Here is a 24,558-nt window from a genome sequence, read left to right as displayed (position 1 = left end):
CACGGTTGGGAGTGTGGGCAAAGAGATTGGCGCGAGGAGAGTTTGATGAAGGATTCTTCACATAGCTATATTTTTTTTTGAGGACTTTGGGCGTACAAAATGTCTCGCAAACTTCACGAGCAGAGGCTTTTTGGACAACATTTTTTTTTGTCAAGTCTGTTTTCATTTCCATACACGAAAGATGAATTGATCCCACAGAAATATCCACAACAAATCTTTCGACAAAAATTTTTGTGTACTTAGCAAAGCGCCAAAGGAGATTTTCGCAACACAAGAAATCAATTTCAGTCTTGTCTGTGTTATTCTTATTATTCACTCTGAATAATAAGACGTTCTTTTGAGGAAAATTTAAAATATAAAGCGGCTCATCAAATATAATAAATAACCTTTATGTTGAAGCTTAATATTTTTCCTTAAGAAGCTATGTCGAGGATTCCTTAAATTCTAATTTAATTCTTTTGCATTTCATTTTAATTTTTAACAATAAAAAATATTCCTTAATAATTTTCCCTTTTATCAGCCTCTTCAGCTCACATCTCCTTACAGAAACTTTTAGCTTTTGATAAGGGGTCTGAAGTGAAAACAATTCCACCACAAAAGGCTTGTTTAGTTATGCTCATGCAAAATGAAAGCAGAATAAAATAGAAACATTTTCCTCAATACTTTTCAAATATCCCGGGACGAAAGATGCACACGCGCTGCTGCCGAGATAATAGGAAACCAAAGTATACATAGCAAGGGGTTGGTACACCCTCAAAAAAGTCTTTTTTAGCAGCCTGTAGCTTGTCAGAGTGGGAGGTTTTGTGTATGACCGCGATAATTATTATTTGAAATGATTAAATAAACTTTTAGCATTGAGCAAATACACTTAAATAAAATGGGTATTTGCAGAAGGAAAAGTAGGTACTCAATTCCATGCACGCCCTATAAAGCATTCCGGTTAATGGCATTGGGCCCTTGGGAGGCCTTAGCAAATTTATGTTTCTATGTATTTTAATTCAAACTCGTGGAGGAGTGAACTTGAAAGCCATTTAACTTGTAATTTCCTCATCCGCAAAACTCCTTTTTCCCATTGTTTCGGGACATTTTGCAGAGAAAACCCCCATTGGAGTTTCTCGCACGGTGGATGGGCCGAATAAATACTCACAGCAATTGGGAGAAAAAGAATCATGCCATTCTCTCAGGCTGAATAATACGGAGGGGATTTATGGGAAATTTATAAAGAAAATTCCTTTCTGTGGCATTTAAAAATCACTTTTTGGCCAACTTCTTCCAACAGCCCACACGCGCTCTTTTTCACCCTTAACTCAACACCACGGAGGGGAAGGGGATGGGTGGTGTGAGTATTGGGTGATACCAATTTTTTTTTTCATGATGAAAGAGAAGGATGAGAAAATAACCTTTGTAATCCAATCAGTGGAAAATAAGAGCATTCTAATTAGAATTTGCATATTTTAAATATCACCAGAGGCCACAATCAACTCCCAAAATGATGCTCATGTTGACTACAATGGAATACAACCATTCCCGTGGAAGGAGATAGTGTCCTCCGCATAGAAAGACACTGGTGGTTGTGTCTCTGAGAATTTAATGCTAATACAATGGAGGAGGATTTAAGTTTCTTTCGCATGGGCAGAGGGGTTGAGATGAAAACTTCTTAATTTGCATTTTGCACAATTTCTAGTTAATTGCAAGAGAAAAAGTCACACTTCTTGGTCATTTCTTCGCGTAACTTTACATGCTGCACTTTGAAAAAGTTTTTATCTTTTTTTTTCCTCTTGAATTTTCACACCAACACCTTGACAGGAATATCTTAGTTTTGGTAGAGAAATTGTACTAATTAAGGTTAAATAATAAGAAATGTAGAGAAATAGTTTCTTTGAGACATTTTTAAGGAGAAATTATGCAAATTCAAAACTTTAGTAAAGTGTATTCAAAGGATTTTTCGGAAAGGAAGATTACATCTAAATTGAAACATAAAAAATATTTCTTTGTGGTTTTTTTTGGTTTTCTCTACGCGACATAGAATTTATACTTCACGTTTTAGCAAATCTAAACTCAATTTAACTTTAAACGTAATTTTATCGGGTTTAAAATAGTTTATTTCTTATGATTCAGTTTGTTAAGTCAGACCTCAACACAGCTTAAAAAAATTTGAATCGATTTATTTTTGATTATAGCCATTTGAAAACATCTTGTATTTTTAAAGCTCTAAAATCGATAGTTCTGCTTAACCGATTTTGCTCAAATTCATTTCAAATTGAAAGTTTTTGTTATAAATTTCTCAATATTTTATCAATAGTAGAGAGAAAACTCGCATAAAAGTATGCCGATTGCGCCGAGTAAAATTCAGTTCTGTGTGAATTTAATTTTAAATAGTTTTTTTTTTATATAAAATAGAAAGTAAAATTTTAATTGAATTGTGGCAACGGAAGAAGAAAATTTTTGATATTTGTCCCCGGATGATTATTATTTTTTTCTTTATTGGATATTATTTGAAGGTATTAGCAATTTTCCGGCTAAAAATCGTATAAACGTATAAAACGAATGAATTTAACGTAAAATGATTTTGCATCAGCGTTATTCTTACTACCACCACGAGCTTACGTAAAGGAAAAGAACACTGACTATGTAAAACCCCTATATTTATTCAAGATAGCAAAAATTGACTCGCTTGGGGCATTTGGAAGTGAAAATCCACCACATTTCAATTAGAATTAAATTAGTATTAGCGGGCATAGAATAACTCACCCCGTGTGCTTCAAATGGATTTTACCCCATGATGGGAAAATGTAGAGGATTTGCATATATGAAGGATATATTTCATGAAAAGTATCATATCTCAAAGTACACAGCACTCTTTGACAATTCTTCAGATACATCATTGGATATTAATGTTTTGCCCCACACCACAAAACCCTTTGCGACTTTTTCTCTGCGTTTCTGGGGATGCATTTCAGCATACTGCTGAATAATAAAAAATGCATAAAATGGTGTTTGCTTATGTAAAATATCTCAAAGATGCTCATTTGTATGCACTTTGCGGACTTTTTGCTCCATTCCGAAGAAAGTAGATGGAACGATGGTGGATTCTGAAATTCAATGCAAACTGATCACTGATAAAAATGGAAGAAGGGTATTCTTTTATTCAATTTTCTCTGACCTAAATTGAGTTAATTTAAATTGATTGGTTAAGTCATTTTAAGCTGAATGAAGCTGTTTCTTTTTCTTAAAGTGTTTTGAAGCTTTAAAGTCAAAAAAACAAAAAAAAAAACTTTCAAAAGCCTAGATATTATCCCTTAAATAAGGATAACAAAATAAGATTTTAAATTAAAACAATTAAAAACTGAAGATTTATCTTCACGATGCAATTCCATAAGTTTAAGTTTTTTTCAGTGTCCTGGTTAAGGAGCATCTGCAGGGTGGTACAAGAGATAGATTTATTAAGAATGACGATGAAAGAGTGAGCAAAGTTCCAACTGTTTACATACCAAACCTTACTCCATGGAATAGCTCTATATTCTCGCTGAGGAATTATTATATCATAATTTAATTATACCAACACTGTACTCTTTGCTATAACCTCCCCTATATAATGTGTACGAGTTCATAGCCTCATTCCCATACTGTGAAAATATATAGTAGGTATATAAATATTAATGCGTGGCACAATTGAAATTTCCATCACATGTTAGCATCTTGGGAATTTCCCTTGTGTGTGTGTGTCTCAATTGGAAAATTAATTATCAATTAGCGAAGATGTTTCACCATTGCTTTCTTGTTGTGTTTGCCTACGGACGGATGACAAACACTCAATGGAGTTTCCAGACTCGGATGTTCGCTGTATTCCCCCATCATCTGTCACTGAGCCCCACATCATTTAAGTTTCTAGCCCGCAGTAAACACACCACGTCTAAAATGGATGCGAAAGGCATCCCGAGATGAAAAGAAAATGTTATATGGTTGAGGGGCATGGCATCTAGGAAACTAATTATTGTATTTACTCAAGTGTTTGCATCGCTTTAGTAATAAATTCCTCGCTATGTATGTTTCCCTGGAATTAGAACAATAAATAACATCACAAAAGCCTTTTCAGCGTAACTGCAAAAGCTTTTATTTCAAAATTAATGCAATAGCTTTGAATAATGCAACACATTGTTATTATGTTCATATCCATGGAGCTCATTCTCAGTAAAGACTAAACGCAGGGAAAGTTTTATAAAAATAATTTAGTTGGTATTAGCTCTTTCTGTGGAATATCAAGTAAATATGTTCCATTTGGGATTTCACTATGGGTCTGTAATTTAATTATATTCTCCGTTGTACTATATTATTAGAACTATATATGTACACATATCTACTTTATAAACAATTTCATTAAAAGCTCGGAGCTTTTATGTTACGACGTGAAAACACACATAGAATCAATAATTAGAAACAATTTATTGAAAAGTTTCCTCTAAAAGAGAATACAAAATTAGCCTCAATTACATTTTTTTTCCTGATTAATCGATTTATTTAAATACCTTCATATACTACAAGCAAGTTGTTCTAGTTTCTAATTTTAAATTTTCCCTATGAAATGAAAGTTTTTTCATCTATTATTAATTAATTTTAAAAATTCATGCCGCTTCCTATTTCCAAGTAGAGCGTCTAAAACTCAATTTTAAATTTTAAATTGTGAAGTAAAAGTATAAGAGGAGAATTTAAAAGAAAAAAAAATTTGAAAAATATTTAATAAAACTCTTTAGAGAAATGTTTAAAGGGGAAATCATCTTTTAGATGAAACCCGATATAATAAAAAAAAATAAATGTTTAAATATTTCAGCTGACACTTTTCAATTCTATTTTGATCTTATTCAAGTTGTTTTTTTTATTTAATATTAATTTTACAAATTTAACAATTTTTTTAAAATAAAAATAAAATCAAAAATCAATTTAAAACTTTAAATAGGTTCAAAGATACAATTTATTTATAAAGTAAAATATTCAAAGAATAAAATATTTTCCAGAATGTTTTGCTTTCTCTTTTTATTTGTTATTATTATTCCTTTATTCATTAAATGAAATGCATCATACAAACATCAATAGGTTAATGTGTAGGTGTTGTGCACAACAAGAAGGAAAGCCAAATGACAAGATTTCTGGTACATAGGAGAGGAACAGAATAATATGATTGTTTGCATGTGGGTGGATGTTTGTCCCAATTAAATCTCACCCAAACTATGTAACATCTTATTTCCGAACAAGGTGTAACACACATATAGGTGCGTCCCTTATCATGAGCAAACCCCTAATAGAATAGGAATGTATTAGCATATAGAATGACTCAATTTAACCACCTTATACTCCTGAAATCCACCATCAATACAATGTAGATTAGACTTAATTTTCATTTAACATACAATTCACATTATTTGTGGCTTCTATCAGTACAATGGAATCTTGACCCAGAGATTGGGTGTGCGAGTGGGGAAGAATATGGCATTTATGTATGTTTTTCAGGAGAGGAATTGCACAGTACTATTAGTTCTAAATTATAGATATGAGGCAAAGGATATAAATCAAACAGAATGTTACGTACGTACATTGGAGTAAGTTTGTCTAACATTGGAATACAAACACGCAAAAACCAAATAGAAAATTCACAGAAGGAAATCTGACTTGAAGAATGCTTCTAGATTAAAGAGAATTACTAATAAAATTTGTAATTTATCGTGCTTTTAAGGATATGTCATCAAGGCCAGACGCTTTTTATAGCTTTTACCTCATTTTTTTAAAACGGAATAAGAGCGAAAAGGTTGCAGCATTATATGGTCAAGGTTTTTCGTACATTTACAATTTCAAGGGGTTTACAACTAAACATTTTTATTCAATTTTGATCTTAAGCATAGAATTAATCAAACTAGAAGATTTTTTTTAAACTTTCATCTAAATCTAGTCTTGGACCTAGTCCAGTAACAATCATAGGCTTAAGTAAAAAATTGTTTGAAGAGCAACTACTTATCGCGGTTTAGCAGCATCATTACGATGGTATAGCAGGTTTTCATGCACTGCAAAAGGGAACAATCAACAATTTCATTTAGAAAACAATAAAATTTTCCTCTAACATACTTTTAGAAAAGCATGAAGATCCAACGGAGCATATCCACCAATTGGAATCAAGATGGGATTCTGACTCATCTTCAAAATGTAGGTTAGAGCTCTTTGGGCGCGAGGTGGCAGTAAGTACCACTTGCAGTTGTAGATTGCTTTTTCGAAACGTTCCGCACATACAATGTAAAGCGTTCCAACAAATCCAAAAAGCAGAAGATGCACAACAACAATCATGAGAAGGGCCAAGCCGGGAGCCCAAAAAACTTCAACAAGAACAAATATTGTAAAAGTTATTCCGCACATTGACGCTAAAATCACTGTCAAGTTGTGCGTTGAGGTAAAATCCGATAGATTCCGCATCAGAATTATATGACTTTGATGTTCAGTAATTAGTTCTATGAGGCACTTTTCGATTTCTTCATGGTCTGGTACATCACTCGCATCAGTTATCCTGTCAAGTTCATGGCAAAAGTGTATCATTGCCAATTTATGACTACAAGCAATGAAGGTGTGTCCGTAGAAGCAAACGTCAAAGGTGATGAGGATCACAAGACATGCCGAGACTTCAACCAAATGACACAGGTAGTTTATTTCAAATCCAGGTGATGTCATATGATCGAAATACGGTACAATAAAACCAAAAACCAAATATTTCTCAGATTCATACAGTGAGGCAGCCATTGAGAAGACAAACATTAGAATCACTGACATAGTGTATGCTCCCCCAATAGCTTTGTATGTTAGACCAAAAACTATCATCCCCTTGTGCATCTCACCCGCCTGGTTAGGATGTTTCGATGTTCTTTCCAATATTAGGTTCACTTCTTGAATAATTCTATGAGCATAGCGATTCATAGTGAAAATTGCGTACCATTTTTGAAGTGTTAAATATGCCACACCCGATGTCGTCAAAACAAATGCCAAATTCATAAAATCGTCCTTAAAATGGTACGTAGAGTAAAATATACAGCTGTGACCGAATAAAAGAATAATGATTGCAGCATATCCACTTTTTGAGAAAGGTTTTGTAATGTCTCTTAAGAGAAAATCAACTCCACCAAGAGAACCTAACTTGTTAGTTAATTCAACAATTTTTCTATATAAAATCTTATTCTCCTCAAACACCATGACTGTTCGAGAAAGTAAAGTTTAGGAATGAAACTGAATTCCTTGACGGCTAGAAGAGCCTTTTATATAAAACTCTTATAGTGGCAAAAACTTGAGTAATCACCAGCACGCACAAATAACTTATTAATATAAATTAGGTATTCACAGAAAGAAATGTGATAAAATTTCCCACACTTGCAGTTTTAAATGCAAAAGAGAATAAAGAATGAAACAAAATTAAGTTTTTTCCGGTTCCATGCTGGAATTTTTTGCTATATGAAGTTTTTTTTGCAAAGTTTCCTTAAGAAAACTTTCTCAATGACACCGGTTTGACAATTTCCCACACTTATTACTTAAAACTGAAGGTAAGTTATCATTGTCACGCGATGTATAAAGGTTTAGAATCAAGGCCTAATTCGAATATTCCGAATATTAATAAAAAATACATTTTTTCATACATTTGGCCGCCCCTTTCTTTAAAGGTTTCTCCTCAAATTCAACTCATCGCAACCGTTTTCAGGTACTCCATCACAAGTTATAAGCCATAAAACCCATCTTCGTCGCTTAAGTGCAAGGACTAATCGATAAATTTAATTCCAATTTTACAAGTCTCTCCTTTTGCAATAATTACTAAAGAGATAATTCAGTAGTAGAGCTTACATGGGGAACTCTGTGTCCTACATCTTTTACATCAGAATCCATCCCGTATATCGCCTCATTTTCACTTTGTACAAAGTGGAGCATTTCCCTCTTTTTTTCTCTCAACAGAACATGGCTGGAAAATGGTGCAAGGCGCGAACACAGAGAAATATGCAATATATCACTTAAAAATCTAATTAAAACAAAAAACCAATTTCCGTTCACATCATTATTTATGGTAAAGTCAGAGAGCGTGTGCGGTGCAGCCGAAAAGAATAAGGAGAATATACTGTGTGAGAGTGTGCCCCTTAAGTTCATTCATCCGACCAAACAAACCTCCGGCACACAACCCCATGGGACTCCATACGGGGGCTACATTACGATGGTACGAAGGATAGGGGGAACTCACCCTCCTGGGGAAGTTTCAATACTCATTACACAGCTCGTTCATTTGCCACTCAATTACACCAATTATTTTTCCAACCTTTTACACTGTCGATTAACGTAAAATTCATGACTCCCCACCAAAATGATTATTTCGCACTCACTGCTACCTACTCCAAATCCCACGGGAGATGGGGGGGTGGTTACAGAGCTCAGGATGGTGGAAAAGTGAAATACCAAAAATTCTCATTAAATGCAATTTCAACATTTTACCTGTATTAATTTCTCAAATGATGTAGGAAAATTTCCAATTGCAAAGATTTTTTTATCCAATTTTTACTCCACAAGGTATCAAAAGAGAAATTCTAGGAAAATCGTTAAAAAATTTCCAGGAAATTACAATAAAAAATTATTTGTGTAAAAGAGTACATTTATAATTCATTTTTTATGTTTATTTTCTTTTGTAATCAACACATTTTTTGCTGATATTTCATCAATAACGGGCATGCCATTGTGAGGTAGATAGATTTAATATGAAACTGAATTAATAATAAAACCTTTATTGATTTAAGTTGAATTTTCTGAAAAAGAAATTGAAAGATATTGTGCAACCCGGCGTCTCCACTGTTCTTTCTCAGTTTTGGTTAAAAAATATAGTTTCTTACATAACTTAAGATGTTTAATATTCTCCTAAATATCAGTCAAAACAAAATTAAAGAATATTTTATTCATTAAAATTTTTCAAGTCAATTTAAGACCACTCTCCCCTAAACCCTATCAATACAAACAAGAATCAAATTAAATCATTTCAGCTGAACAAACCTGCACTAAAATTAGACGCAGCAAACAGATAAATAAACTTAAACTTAATCTACTGTGAGCTATGTAATAACCATCATCGTGCAAATAAGAATCTCATTACGATGGCACAGCTTGGTCTATCGTCCTCATTCACTGAATGTATGGTATTCCAGGAAGAGCGTAGAAATATTTTCCTTTCTTCTCATGTTGGAGTGTTCTAATTTTGATCACAATGCCCGCAATGTATGGAATGGCTTCACTTTGCTTTTATAAATATTTTCCCGGAGAAATCCATCGAGTGCTTCACACTTCGTAATAATTGATACAGCGCCCTAACAAATCACTTTGCCTCTCAGCCAAGAGTAAATACAGCTGCTGCACGACCTCGTACCTCCTCTCTGGCATCCCGCATGGCCCAATGCGGGATGTCGCAAGTGTGGGATGCATATACAATACGAAAAGAAATTCGTTGTTTGGGGTGAAAGGTGAGAGCTACATGGGGAGGGGGGACGTAGTGACTCAATTTGTCTGCAAATGTGTTTACAATTATTGGCATACATATTCTTGGCACAATATATACTTCGAATCAGGAGCCTGTGTGCTCCACTTTGGCGCGCACACTAAATCCCAAACTATTGATCCCGGGGACAAAGAACGGGGGCGCACTCGTGTACGGCACGTGGCACACGCTCGGGTATAAGGCGAAGATGGGATGGTTGGGATTTTGGAACGGCAGCCATGAGCAGCTGGCGCAATCACCTGGAGCGATTCAGTTTCAATTTGCTCTCAAAAGAGAATGACATGAAATGCGATTAAATGCGAGGGCGTTTATCGATACCAATTTGAATTTCTCCATTTGACACACACACTATCGCGTGGATTTTCATGTAATCTCTTTCCTGTTTGCGCAATCCCTCAGACACAAATTTATTGGATAAATATTTACCTGGTTTGGGGCTCCAGGATGCTCACACAGTGCTACGCGTAAAGCCAAGGTAAAGGCTCATTCTTTTTTTTTTCTTCTGTGTGAACAAAGAAACGCCACAGCGATACATTGACGATGAGCAGTGTTGCAGAAAACTCTTATCCCGGATTCCCCTTTTATTTGACTTTCGGAATGAAATTTACCTTTTTGGAATACCTACTCCCTATGTGCGGAAACTTTTCTCCCACCCCCCCTCCATTTCCCCCAAACTCAACTTCCTGATTGTCCCACAATGGGGACATTTAGGGTAGGTATACGCCTGGAGCCAGCAGAGCCATCACCCTGTGTAAGTGGAGAACCCACTCAGTGGTGTAGCAAAAGTTTCATCCACAATCCATGAAGAAGAAGCTCCCCATGGCTGGAGCATAAAAAAAGGTGTCCTCTTGTGGGTGGAATTCGTTGCGCTGTGCGCCCCCGAAAAAAAAGCTGCTCAAATGGGAAGAACGGATGCGAGTTGGGTACAAATTAATGGCAGCATTATTGGATTACGCTCAGCAAGATACTTTGCAGTGCAATGAAGACACACAGAAGACGGATTTAAATGGGGAAAAAATTGCATTAAATGGCAATAGAATAAGGGGGACGAGTAATGCAATTTTGTACACACACCATTTGAGTTTGTGCCGGGGGGGAAGGCAAGTGGAGTTGAATGCTAAATTGCATTTCACGCCATTTCTCCGGAGCACATTGCGGAGGTATTTTGGAGTATTAATTCCTATTATGGTATTGCTGTCACAAAAGCTAATGCCTCGCCTTTAATCTTCAGTTGTAACATTTAATTAATGATGATTGAGGTTTAGGGAGATTAACTAATCATTTTATTATTTATCTCAAAGGATTTCAAAACATTTCACTGTATTACATATAACTTGACATTTTGGAATTTCATTTAAATAATTTATTTTTCGTTGGAAAATCATGAAAAACTTGGAAAATTATCTTTTACATATTTTTAAAGCTTGAAAACTAAAATTTAATTTAATTTTCCAGCATTTTCCTTCTAGAATAATTCCACAAACTATATGTAAAGACAACATCAACCAACTCTGGTTTGAATTAATGGCCTTTGTCCTTTCCCTGATCATTCCCATTTTATCGAATAAGTCACGGAGAACATTGATATGTTTATTTATCGGAAATTACATGCACATGTAATGAAAAAAACTGGAAAATTTTATTCAGTCACGTCAGCTGCTCAAATAGTGGAGGTTTCATCGAAAGGAAATGAAACTATCAATAACACTTAGTCGTCGAATTCGTTCCAGTTGCACACTCCCTCAAATTCTCTTTAAAAACCTGCCCACCCTAATTTGTCATGTTGGAACATTGAGGCCATTTAGTCAAGCCCCCTAACTAAGATACAGAAAAATAAATTTAATGGGAATCTTAATGCCTTTTTGCAAACAACACTACACAGGAAAAATGATAAACATTTAGGGAATGCAATAAAGTGCATTAAAATGGAAAAGTTTGTAGAGTGTGGAAAAGTTGTGAGGTTTTCCACACCAAACAATCCATCTCCACCCGCAACAAACTTTCAATCCTATCACCAAAGCTCTCAGCTTAAAAACAGAAAAGCTGAAATAAGTGAACGAAGCACTAAATAGTTAGGTTGCATTTAATTATTCTATATATGGTCTCTAGAATGTGAATTGGAATTAAATTTCTAAAATAGTTTTGCAAAACATTAGTGTGGAATTATGCACTACAGGTAATTCCGAGAGTGATTCAAGGACATGCAGAATTTTAATCAATTGACCACAAGACGAAGCTGACGTGTTATTTTTTTTAGATTATTTTTTAAATTTAAAAGAACTTGAAAATAGAATAAAAACGACTTAAGAAGCCTGAGATTTAGTAAAGGTTTAGTCGAGCTTAAGATTACTGAACTAAAATAACAGCTATGCATTTGATTTTGAGAATATTTTTCTAACGTTTAACATTTATATGTCTGATGCTTTTTTTCTTACGTTTCAATTCCTTTCTAACGTTTGACGTTTTTTTTCTAATATTTGACTTGTTTGAACATCTGGCACTTCTTTTCTTTACATTGGCAATTTTTTTAACGTTAAACGCTAATTTTCTTGATATTACACTTGATATTTTTTTCTATGTTTGACATTTCATTTTCTACCATTTGGCATTTTTGATAGTTTTAAAATCCTCTTTTTTTTAATTTTAGTATTTTACGGCCGCGAACTTCAAGTCCATAGGGCCAAAATCCTCTTTTAATTTTTGTAATATTAAAATCAATTCTCTTAACCTCAAAAGAAAAATCTAAACTTCCTTAACTTTTAATATAATAGACACTCAAACTCGTACCCTGGTTAGCCCTCTGATTAAAAATATATCTTAAAGGTTCAAAAAAATCTTTATTCAATCCATTAGCAAAAAAAAGTTAATACCCCAAAACTATAATAAAGTCACTCTAATATCGAGAAAATAAATTTAAGTCTTGACTTTGGGAGGGAACCTCAAGTCGCGAATGGAAGTCCCATTGAGTGAAATTAATTATCCAGAAACCGCATCTGGTAGAACTATTATAATAATCTCAATGGCGAGTAATTAATGTAAAGAAAGTGTTGAAGAATGGCGAGATAGAAATAATGAGACTTTTTTGAAGGGTGTGGACTCCATAGCGTTGGAAGACATCACTAGATAATTCTCATCTCGCCCACCCTCGCCATGGAATGTTTTCTGACCCATTTTGATGTGTTATAATTTATGACTTCCTCGGGGAGAACCTATCCTCTTCTCTATTCATCACATCGATTGAAATTAATGTTCCCCAAAAAGAGGGAGACGAGAAAATGTATTATAAATATATAAAAATGTTCCACTGATGGATCCATTGATCGGGAATTTTGGGATATAAAAAAATGAATTATTCTATTTCCCAAATTATTTAATTTCGCCCCATTCACTCGACAAATTCAGTGGCTTTAGATGGTTTTTTGTGTGTCTGTGCCAGGGTGTGCCTGTCGTTTTACACCACATTGAGAGCCATTGGGCCTTCCGTGAACACGTCACACCTGTCTTTTCTAATACCCTACGCCAGATATATCAAGTTTACATGGGGTTGATCGCATATAGCCCTCGTCCATCGCATATTTTGCCCAGCACACAAAATTATCTGATAGAGTCTCGATACAAGTTTGGAAAGTGAGATAATCTCCCTTTTAGGGTTATTAAAAAGTCTTATTTCTCGAATTTAGTGTGGTGCAAATTGCCACCATTTGTGCCTAATGGAGCAAGGAAAGGGTGGAGAATTCAGGATGATATCATCGCACGAACATCTAGGAATTATAATAGTTTTGCTCTTGTCTTACTTCACAGATTACCGCATACAGTTGTGTCTCGCACAACAGCCTCCCCGTCTTTTGTGGCTGTTTTAATTAATCAGAAAGAAATTCTAACCCATTCTCACGACACAGAGCAATAAATTTTCAGTTGATTATTTTCAATGGAAGTTTAAAAACATTTGGAAACTTCCAATTTGTGCCAAAAGAGAGCATAAAAATAGCTAGAACGAAATATGTGTTAAATGCATTTTCTATTCCCCCAGCGAGTGCCTCAATGGAATGAATTGCATGCAAACAGTATGAACAGATGCTGGATCTGCTGGATGTGGGTGAGAACACTAAACTTGGTTGCTGGAATACAAATCCCCAATTCTCGAATTTTGTGTTTGCAATGCCATATAGGAATTAACCTATTGATCTTAATTCTGCACTATCCAACTCAGGATTATAGCCCAAATGTTTTGCTCATAAAATGTACATTGCATGTATGTTAGCTTCTGGTCATCACGTCACCAAACACAATCTACTATAAACGATTTTCTGGTGCAAAATGTGAATCTTTATGTACATTTTCGTTTACCCATAACCATATTTTAGCCACGTGTACTGATAGCTACCCTAAAATGGGGTGAATAGGATTAAATTGTTGTTAAATGAAAATTGGTGAGTTTTTTTATCCTTAAAATGAGATGAATATACAAAAATACCAAGAAATGAAAGGATAAAAGGTCAAGATTTTTTAAGAACAAAGTTTGAAGCTTACACCGGTATGTAATCCTATTCACCCCGTTGAAACAAATTGGAATAATTTCCTCTGAATATTCTGAGATAGCCCCATGGTTTGCCAACGTATCGAACCTGCTTCGTCCGGCAGGAAAGCCTCTTCAAAATAAGGATGGGGTTACCCAATGATTGTGTGTAAATAATAAAATGTATGTAAATATACTGTTTATTTACTACCTTCACCCCCTCCTCCTCCCCGCCGTATTGCCCTGAAATTGATGCAAATTGGAGGGAAGAGGAGCAAAACTGAAGCATCGTGGTAGAGCAAGCATAATTACCTCTTCAAATGGCAAATACCCATCGAGGAAATAAATTTTTGGTTCACCATCAATCCCAATCAAATGAAACAACTATGCAAATTCAACTGCAATTGCGGTCAATTCCTTCATAAACTATATAACTAATAGGCGGCAATTTACCCCCCGCCACCACTGATTATGGTAATGATTCATTAAATATTTATATGCTGTGAGCAAATTTCATTTTATGTTCTGGTTTTAGGACCGTATAGCCAAATAAATATTTACTAAAGTTCACGAACCCTTTTTGCCAGCTTAACCTATCTATTTTTGGGAAATTTTAATTTGTAGATATTGATATTTTATTTCAAGTATGTACAAAATATAATAGAAAATTTATTTGAAGTATCTTTACTATATTATTTAATTTTGCTTTTAGAATTCTGCATTATTTTTTGCTACAGATTTTTTTTAATTAATTTGCTCAAGCATTCGATTAATTTTAAGAAAGTTATAAATCAATACAAGAAGTTTATCAAAGAAATCTCTGGCATTTACTTTGTAGGAAGAGGAATGCAAAATTCACAAGAAAAGTAAATTTTTCCATTTCCAAACTTCAAGTAAAAATAAATCGACATAAAACTTCCATGATATTATTTAAAGCTATATAAGAAACCTTTTCACGAACTTCTGTTTGATAAACTTGTGGCCCTGTCACAAAGGAGTTTAAGATATAGTTAAAAGGAAAGGTTGAAAACTATGTTTAAATTACTCAGTCTCTTTGAAAGAAATCTGAAATAAAACACCAAAAGAAGAATTTTATTCCCGATGTTCTTCTTTAGACGTCGAATGAAATTATTTCCGTGTAGAAATTTTATGAAAAACAATTTATAAAGACAATTTTCAAACGTTATTATAAAAAAAAAACGTCAAAACCAGGGGGTAATCGACTATGCCCAGAATGTACCGCGAGACTGCACCGCGAGTGGCAAGAGTGGCAAGAGTGGCAATGAAAAAGTGGCATGAAGTGCACCGTGAGTGGCAAGAGTCGGATACCCCCTGGTCAAAACTTTTACAAGAAAAACAATCATTAAGATAGGTATGTCAAAAGTATGTAAAATACATGTCAAACGTTATAAATGTCAAAATCTGGAAAAAATTTTTTAAGCGTTCGAATCGACGTTAAACGTAACGTAAGAAAAGAAACGTTTGAGAGTCAAACTTTTAACTGAAAAACGTAGTGTTAGAAAAAATGTCAAACGTTAGAATAAACGTCAAAAATGATTAAAAATCAATTTTAAACAATAGAAAATAAGCGTAGAACGTTATAATTAACGTTCAGCTTCAAAACTTTAAAAATTCAAGCCTGATAATTAACGTTAATATTTTTTTTTTTTTAAAAGTCAAGTGTTAAAAACATTATGTAAAACATTATGCAAAAAATTGTTACAGTCTGCTAATTCGAATGCATCATAAAACCACCCCCTCAAATAAATTTCTGGTCATGCCCCTGCCATGTAAAACTTTCCCTTTTATAAGCAAGTATAAATTTTAAATTTTGATCCTCTTCATCACAAATAATGAGTGTGAAGAGTATATCCAAATCTTCTACGAGGTCTTTCCACTGTACATATCGACTTTTTTGTGGAATTTTCAAACATCCTCCATCCAATATGTCGACACTTTTAGTTCACAACCAATTGATTCCGTATCGGTCCGTACATCATCGAATTCCGCTTTTGTCCAATTTTCTCTCCACCAAATCCACTCCAAAGGTAGATTGTGTGTGCACCTGGATTCGCCAGGTCGGTTCTAATCAAATTTTTTATCTCTCCACTGGGACTTGGCGACTAAGTGGTCCCGTCCGCGCCACAGAGGAGGCACGCGACAAACAGATGGCTTCACGGCGGTCCCTTCTTTTTTTTCGGGGTCTTTGTGTGTTTACGCATCCTCATAAAAAATTCACCCTCAACTTGCGACAATTCGGTGTGAGATTAATTAATCTCGAATTCTCAAGTGGTATGTGCCTTCTTTGTCATCTTATGTTTTTTTGGCAACACAAAGACGCCAGCAAAGACGTCACACTCTGCGAGGACAAAAAAAGCAAGATTTCGTCACTTTTGTATGCATAAGTGAAAGTCAGTGGAGTGTGGCGAGGAGAGACAAATCAAATGAGAAATGTCGCTGAGAATGCAAAAGGCCAACCATTTTGGGGGTGGGGCCGCTTCTGTGTTAGGAGCATTATATTGCAAATGAATTTAATAATAAATTCTAATGGATGTTCAAATTCGTGTCCTCCCGCACCCAATATTTTCATACTTGTGTGACGACAATCTCCTCTCTCTCTCGGGGGGTCCCTGCCCACTAGTGTGGGGGGGCTTCAATTTGCCCGGCCCTCATGTGGGAAACATGTTTATGAAGCCTTTTATGCACTTCGCATGGGAAATGCTGTGCAAAGTGCATATTTTAGTGCTCGGGCGTTAGTTGTGGTCTGCAACGTGAGTGGGTGATCATAAAGTAATTTCTCGTGCTGGAAGGACGCCATATGCGAGCGAGTCCTTTTCCTCGCATCGTCCGCAAGCTCAATGCATGGTGCTGAAGCACATTGTGGTGTTATCAGTTAAAGCGTCAAACTTCTGCCGGATGGTGCTTTTTCCCTATGCAACCCCCGCGCCCACACCCCCAAAACTTCAACTACTTCTTTATGCGACTTCCCGGTACTCCGTGTTAAGCTGCCGGTGTAATTCTCTGGGATCGTTCCAAGCCCCCGAAATCCCTCCCTCCGTATCCATAGAGAGGTTGTAAGTTTTCGGGTGGAATTGTCCCCAGAAAAAAAGACAAGTCATACTGTTCTTAGATTAAACTTGAGCATAAATTCCACAGGCGGCCTCATCCGCATTGTGGCTAACATAGAGCTACATAGAGAGAGCATAATGTATAAGAGGAAAGGGTTGGAGAATTAACAGTCGATGACCATCTGTAGGCCATATGTTTCATTCTCTCCCAGAACTGACACACAGTTGGACTTAAATTGTCCTTCCGGAATGATTCCGTTCCTAATCTACACCACTGAACAATTTCTCATGAACATTTTTAAGTATGAAACGTGCAACTGTGTCCGTTATGATTAAGCTGCGGGAAGTCCTCATAGAATTTTAATGTTTATTTTCAAAATGTTATTTTACATTTTATGCAACGACGTGAAACTGATCTTTCACCTGAATTTAAAATTTTAGGATCTTTTTTATTTACTTCCTGCATGGTAAAAAAAATCCGGATAATCAGTTACAGGAAATTTCCAAGAAAAAAGTTGTTTGTTTGAATTTATCAACATGTTTATGGGAGTTATGCTAAATCAGGTGCGTGAAAAAACATATTAGCTGTGTTTCTTTCAGACACAGCTTTTGTGTACCGAGCAAAATCGAAAGTCGTCAGATCGGGCTCAAACTTGGAATGAGCACGAATTAGGGTCCCCACATTCCAAAAAACGTATGCGCCAAATATTTTTTGTCCAGCCGGCCAGAATATAACGCTAAATTGCAAGAGAACTGTAATACATAGAGACTTGAGGTCATCGACAAAGTTTAAATATCAACTGGAAGACATCCGATTTTATGAGGTCAAATCCACTCCTCACCCCTCCGACCGCCATTTTCGACTTGACATTCAAAAATCGGTCAGGCTGTTTAGTTAATGTATCGTACTTTTTTCTCGGTTTTGCTTTTTACTTTAGCTTTTATTTGTTTTTTTGTTGCAGGTTTTTTTTGTTTAATAATAAAAACCCTCAATGTGTGTAGAAAATTATTTTTTAACAGACAAAAATTAAATTACACAAGTCCTTTAAATTTTGATATGTTGTAGCTGAATTCAATATCTTTTAATATGTCAAAAAAATCTGTGTCGTTGTTTAGACGGAGTAGCCATATGAAAAATTCTTGTATCTTTAAAGTTCTCCGAATCATATTTCCTGTTCTACTTAACTTATTTTAAATATATATATTTTTTTATTTCATTCGTAAAGCCGGTTAGTTTGGTTGATTCGGAAGTGAGGTTATGAATCTTAGTTTTACCTAGAGTCATGAAAATTGGCACAAATGTTCTTTAGATAATTCTAAGTACATTGGCCGACGGCATATTTTAATTGCATCGCCCTAAATTAATAAAAATATTAATCTCAAAAATAACATAATTTCCAAGAAACACTTCCGATAACAGTATGAAACATTATTGTTGAAACATTGAATGAATCAGTTCATATTCCAATGTACTTCGCAAAACGCTCGAAATTTTCTTAAATGAAATGTCTAAGATTATTATTCACTTTTCTTTTTACTTTTATCGTTTCATGCTATATTTAACTTTATTGAAAATTAAGGGAATATAATAAAGAAATATCTTCTATCAACAAACTACTTGATTTTAATGATTTATTTTCGTTATTTTCCCAGATTAAAAAAATTTTTATAAAAAAAAACCTTAAATATATTTTTTTTATTTAGTGAAAGTACTTCTAAAATTCTTCATTTAAACGAATTATATTTTGTTTTTCTGTAGGTATAGGATTTTTTTATATCATTTTTCAAGTCATTATTGCACTCAAATTCAATAAAAAAAAATTAGAGTATTTATTGTCTTTTTTTTAGAACACGATTTTTAAGACGAATGAATTGAACCTTTTTTTTTAATCCAAATCATCAAAATTTATTCCATAAATTATCCGATAATTTTATTTTCACAAAATTCATAACAATTTTTGCATGCCAAAGTGCAGATCAAGTTATTACGTTTGCATGAGCAACGTAATGATGTACAATCTTTGAGACATGCACATGCTCCCATATCCTTACACGCTTCCCAAATCGATGGAAGAACTGACCAAAGTGGCTTCCATGTCCCATTATCGAACTTCCACCCGTAATTCGTTGGACATGATACCTGTATTTTTGATGGATCTTCGACACCTCTACTCCAAATCTCTCCGGCTTGATAAGCGGTCCTTAGAGTGTGTTGAAGCAGAGCTGACGACGTGGGCGGAATCATTTGAATTGGTTTGTGTGATTTTGAGAAAAGCAACTTTCTACTTTCATTTACATCCTTAGCTGGGCTGTTTTTGTCGTACACGTTGATTAGGAACTTCTCAAAAATTCGAAGTAGCTCAGCTACTCTGTCAGGGGATATTGGATTGCTGATTTCATAAAAAGCATCAAGGGCTTCCGTATGGTTCAAAAATGTCTTCCACAGAGTTTTTTTCCCCTTACCCATTAGGAAGGAGGTCGTGTCGCAGCCGCTAAACGCATGAAATCCACGCAAAGCTCTTGCTTTCTTTTCCCCAAGAGAATGTGCAATAGAACCAACACTGATGAAGCGCCTTTTGTTTCCAGTTCCTGTCATTACCCACATCTCCTTCAGACCGATTTCTTGGAATGTATGAAAATAAGATATTGCCAAAACAAGTACATCTGTGTCCATGCAAACGATAAGAATCGACGTTATTCCTTGAACAACCATATCTCTTGCGTGGCAAAAAATACGGATATCTGCTTCATCAAGTCTGAGTTCAATATCTCGTAGATTCGTTGACGAACTGGTAGCATGAATTCTTTCACCGATGTTTGTGACAATAGTTTGAATTTCCATAACTCCATTCAAAAAGGCATTTCCAAGGAAGTTGAAGAGTTCGACCTTATTGTCATTGCATTTCAAATAAGAGTTCCAGTCACTTGGTATTGGTCCTTAAAATTGTAATTTTGGAAATGTTAAAAAGTCTTACAATTAGATAAAACAAAGAATTAAATTTAAAAAAAAAAACAAACCTTTGTATGGGAGATCTGGACGACGAATACCTCCGTTTTGCCTCTTAGTCTGAATAGAATGTTTTATATTAGAAGAAGTGTACAAATCCCACACAATATCGACTCTAGAAGATTTCACAGCAGCACCCATTGTTCGGATATATTGCTTGAGTTGATCGGCATAATTTTCAAATGTCTTTGCACTATCTTTAGGGATTTGAACATGCACTAGAAAAGCGCCATCAAAAATGACTCCATCCAAAACTTCTGGGGTATGCGTCGATATATTATTTACTTTTTCCAATATTGTAGCTAGGTCTGCTTTATTACCGGAACGCATGTTGCCCATTGAGGCCAAAGCAGGAGGATATTCCTATAAAAAAATATATATATACAACGTGTGTATTAACATTTTAAAAATTAATAATATTTTTTTTACTTGATTCTCATACTGGAAAAAGGTGTCCATGTTGAGGTTTCTAGCAGAAGCAACGACAAATAGACGTGAAAATAGAGCGACGTCAGATCGTTCACAAAATTTAGCACGTTGTGGAGCACTGTTTTCATTCCTTTTTCCAAAAATACATACGTTATTTTTTGGTATTGGGGAATACAGCGGTACTGCTCGATCAATTATTCTCGACTTCACGAAATCGTTGAACATTTTTACTCCTTTTTCTTCCAAGTTGTAAAGATCGTCTGTTCCCTCAAATTCTATTCTTGAGTCTACAGCAATTAGTTTATTATTGCGAATTTGAAAGGGGTTATCAAACGCAACAAAACTATTTTTCACAGCAGCCATTTTAAATGCGAACGTCTTTTGAAACGCTTCATAATCTTCATGATAAGTAGTTAGTTCCTCATTATGAAAAAAGTGTGAAGTGTTTTGAAATCCTTTCAGGATGTGCTGAAGTTCAGGAGTAGCTATGTTCCATCTGCGCATATAATCATCGTTTTGCGTCAGTCCAATAATTCCTCCTTCTGCTTTAACAATCGCATTCTCTTGTTCGTGTGCCTGATCTATTCCAATACTAGAAAATGGTTTTTGAGATTTCTTAATCACAAAATTTCCTAAAAAAAAATAATATATAAATTATGGCTATAATGAAATTAATATACTTTTTGCTATTTTATAGAAAATTAAATGAACTTTAATGTGTTTAGGAATATTTTGTAATTTTTTTTAATTAACAGTAATTAACAAAATCGGCGCAAAAAATGGCAGAAATTGATAAATAATAAGAAAGCAACTAACCAGCATGAAATTGTTGGTCGACTTCTGGTGCTTTATATCTGAGCTCTTCGAGGTCGATATAATGTATTGAAAGCCATCTGGCGTAATTGGGATGATTATATAAGAAGTACCACGGTATCATCCGTCGTATTGCTTGTTTATAGTCATCATATTTTCCTTGACGCAATGACTTGACAAATGTAAGAAGAAGAATTTCCAGATTAAGAGCAGTAATCCAGTACTTGAAGTTCGGAAACTTTCGACTGCAATCTTCAATCCATTGATCAAGAGATATATCATTCTCTGAACACTCCTGTTTATATGCGTCTTGCAATAGTGAATAAAGGGCAGCCGCACTTATTTCATGTGCCATACGAGACCTTTTAACGTGAGATACCTGAAAAAGAATTTTGAAATATAATAAACAAATATGTAAAAGAAAATTTAAATAATACCTTAAGAACAGACTCAGCTGCAGACTTCGACAAAGTGTCTGAATTGCTAATTACATTTATCCATCCAGATCCCTGCAGGTACTTTCCGATCACTTTCAAAAAAGATTGTTCTATGTGAAATGAACCTAGCATTACCACAACTCTGGTTTCTCCATAAATGTTTGGAATTGTCCATTGAAGACTTTTTGCAATGGCATACAGCGGCTGGTCAACACAAAATATCGGGACTTGTCCAGGATTAATGTGCTCAGTGATCTTTTTTACGACATCAATACCATGACGAATCATAGCAACCGATGCTGATTTGTCATTAAACAAAGGAAGAAGAGAGGAAATACATCCTTTAATTTCTAGCCTTGTAGTTTCTTCTGATGCATGAAAAGTTCCCCACGATTTAATAATCCTGCTTGTACATAATTCTGGATTATTCACTTGTTCCAACCATGTTTCCTCATTGTGCCATTCTTTGGAGATTGAGTTTTCTAAAAATGTCATTAGATTTAAAACATTATTGAACTAGTAAAATCTATTTTTTCATGTGAAACAAATTTAAAAAAAAAATACCTTGAGTCATTACATCAAGTGTAGTGTAATTTGAAGGAATTGGAGGTTGTTTATTCAGTAGAACAAATTCAGGTACGACTGAATAACTCTCTGGAAGGTATGGAACACGACGCAAATTTTTTTGGGACACATCCTTAAAATTTGTTCTGAATGTACGCATGGCTGCTTCAGAAGGATTTTGAAACGCGCTGATTCCAGTGCCATGAAAAGAGTCCTCTGCGGTATTGCTTACCGGGTTGTGGTCAATATTGTCTAGTGCACATATTGTAAATTCCTTCAGTCTCAAATTAGATGGACAGACGACTCCTTCATCTTCCGCTCTCTGCACTACCATATGACAGATTTGAGATGTGATTTCCAAGACTCTATTGTATGAAATAGAAAGTCCCAATTTGTGCATTTCTTCGATGGTTTTTTTTGATCTGCTCCGTCTATAAATGCTGAGTCCTATGTAGGCAGGAAGAGGAGGTTCTCTGTCCTTGAAGTGGCGCACAGTTGCGCCTTTGCTTTCTCCTTGTTTAAAATTGAAGAAAATCAGCTGTGCAATTGTAAGAACTGGCCGAAGAATGCATTTCTCATAATTCGCCGTTGACCCATAAAGGATATTTTTTACAAAATTTAAGAGAAGTTGTGGGACAGATTTTTCTTCGCAATCCTCATTAAATTCTCCGGAAAACGAAGTAGACCAAATGGACATTTCACTTCTGAGTTTTTTAATAAAATCATTCATAGTTATTGCATGAGCTGGTTGAAAATTCTCATGTTGAGCTTGGGTTTCTTCCTCAAGGGTTTTGTAAATATCATCAAACGTTGAGAAAAAATCTTCACGACATCTTTTATGCCACTTGGCTTTTCGAGAAATAAGTGTCCTTTCAACACCCTCTCCAGCATCTAGCAAAGAAACTTTTTTGCCTGACCTCAAAGTAAAATTACGTGTCTTCATTAAAATCATGTTTACTTTGGAGGCAAGAGATTTATAAGGTATCTCTCTTAATTTCGCTATGGGATTGTTGAGCGGGCACGTTAGATTGCTGCGATCATCATAACTTTGACAAAATACGCATTTATCCCAATCCATGTCAGAACACAAGGTCAATGACAATTTTTGCCTCTTCAAGGGCCTTAAACTTTCCTCTGGCTCTAACATAAAAACTTCCTCCTCATTGATGTCCAGACGACGTGTTGTTTCTTTCAACTCTACCATTTCGTTTCTCATCCTTTGCATCTCATGCTCCAAATCATGAATTTTCTTTGTGAGAATGTAATTTTCAGCAGCCAGTTGCTCCTGTATTCCACCTCCTATTTCACTCACATAGTCATGCTCCAAAAGATGAGTCATATTTTGCGATGAAATTTACCGGCTCGATGCAGACAAAATGTTGATTTTCTGAAAAAAAATTATAAATAAAAACATATTTTGTATAACGCAAGACGAAAAATAAAAAAAAAATGATTGAATACAATATCTGTTGTTATAAGATAATAAACTAATTTCACTAATAAATTTCACATCATTAGCACAAATATATCACATTTTTTTTTTTAATTTAATTCTATTAATTTTATAAATAAAAACGTATAACGCAAGAAAAAATTTTTTTTTAAATTGATTGAATACAATATCTGTTGTTGTTATAAACAGATATTGTTTTCAATTAAATTTCACATCTATTTTCACAAATATATCACATTTTTCACAAGTATAAGTAGGAGAACTATCGGAAAACAAGGAAAAGCCGGAAAATAAACAATTATACTTTCAATTTTTACCATATTCTTTTACATCTCTTCCTCGAGCTAATCACACACAATTTCACACACATCATGGAATTGCGCGCCCAAAAATAAAATAATGTTTCAACAATAATGTTTCATACTGTTATCGGAAGTGTTTCTTGGAAATTATGTTATTTTTGAGATTAATATTTTTATTAATTTAGGGCGATGCAATTAAAATATGCCGTCGGCCAATGTACTTAGAATTATCTAAAGAACATTTGTGCCAATTTTCATGGCTCTAGGTAAAACTAAGATTCATAACCTCACTTCCGAATCAACCAAACTAGGTGGAAAGATGCCTAAGACTTCCCGTTTAACCTGTAAAAATGACGTCAGTAAATTTTGCTACGTTTGCGGTTTATTCTCCCCAAAATCCTATATGAGAAACATCTCTGATA

The 24,558-nt window shown here is 34.8% G+C and overlaps 2 protein-coding genes across 2 annotated transcripts in view; both read right to left on the bottom strand.

Moving 5' to 3' along the window:
- Positions 1-24,558, bottom strand: part of LOC129790344 (uncharacterized) — a 130,728-nt gene that overhangs the window by 58,804 nt on the left and 47,366 nt on the right. The gene's annotated exons all lie outside the window — the stretch shown is intronic.
- LOC129790305 (uncharacterized) lies at positions 18,478-20,365 on the bottom strand. Its single transcript, XM_055827765.1, has 2 exons — positions 20,150-20,365; positions 18,478-20,068 (listed from the first exon to the last, which is right to left on the bottom strand). The coding sequence occupies exons 1-2, from the start codon at positions 20,277-20,279 to the stop codon at positions 19,050-19,052; spliced, it is 1,149 nt and encodes a 382-aa protein (XP_055683740.1). The 5' UTR covers positions 20,280-20,365; the 3' UTR covers positions 18,478-19,049.

Source organism: Lutzomyia longipalpis, chromosome 2 (assembly GCF_024334085.1).
Source record: "Lutzomyia longipalpis isolate SR_M1_2022 chromosome 2, ASM2433408v1".
In the NCBI taxonomy this organism is placed as follows: domain Eukaryota; kingdom Metazoa; phylum Arthropoda; class Insecta; order Diptera; family Psychodidae; genus Lutzomyia; species Lutzomyia longipalpis.
The sequence above is the reverse complement of the archived record's forward strand: the minus strand, read 5'-3'. Positions and strand labels throughout refer to the sequence as shown.

Excerpts from the sequence above, each read along its gene's own strand:
- LOC129790305 (XM_055827765.1), bottom strand. The coding sequence starts at position 20,279 with ATGGGTGCTGCTGTGAAATCTTCTAGAGTCGATATTGTGTGGGATTTG. Across the intron at positions 20,069-20,149 it reads TCCAGATCTCCCATACAAAG|GACCAATACCAAGTGACTGG; the intron begins GTTTGTTTTTTT and ends TACAATTTTAAG.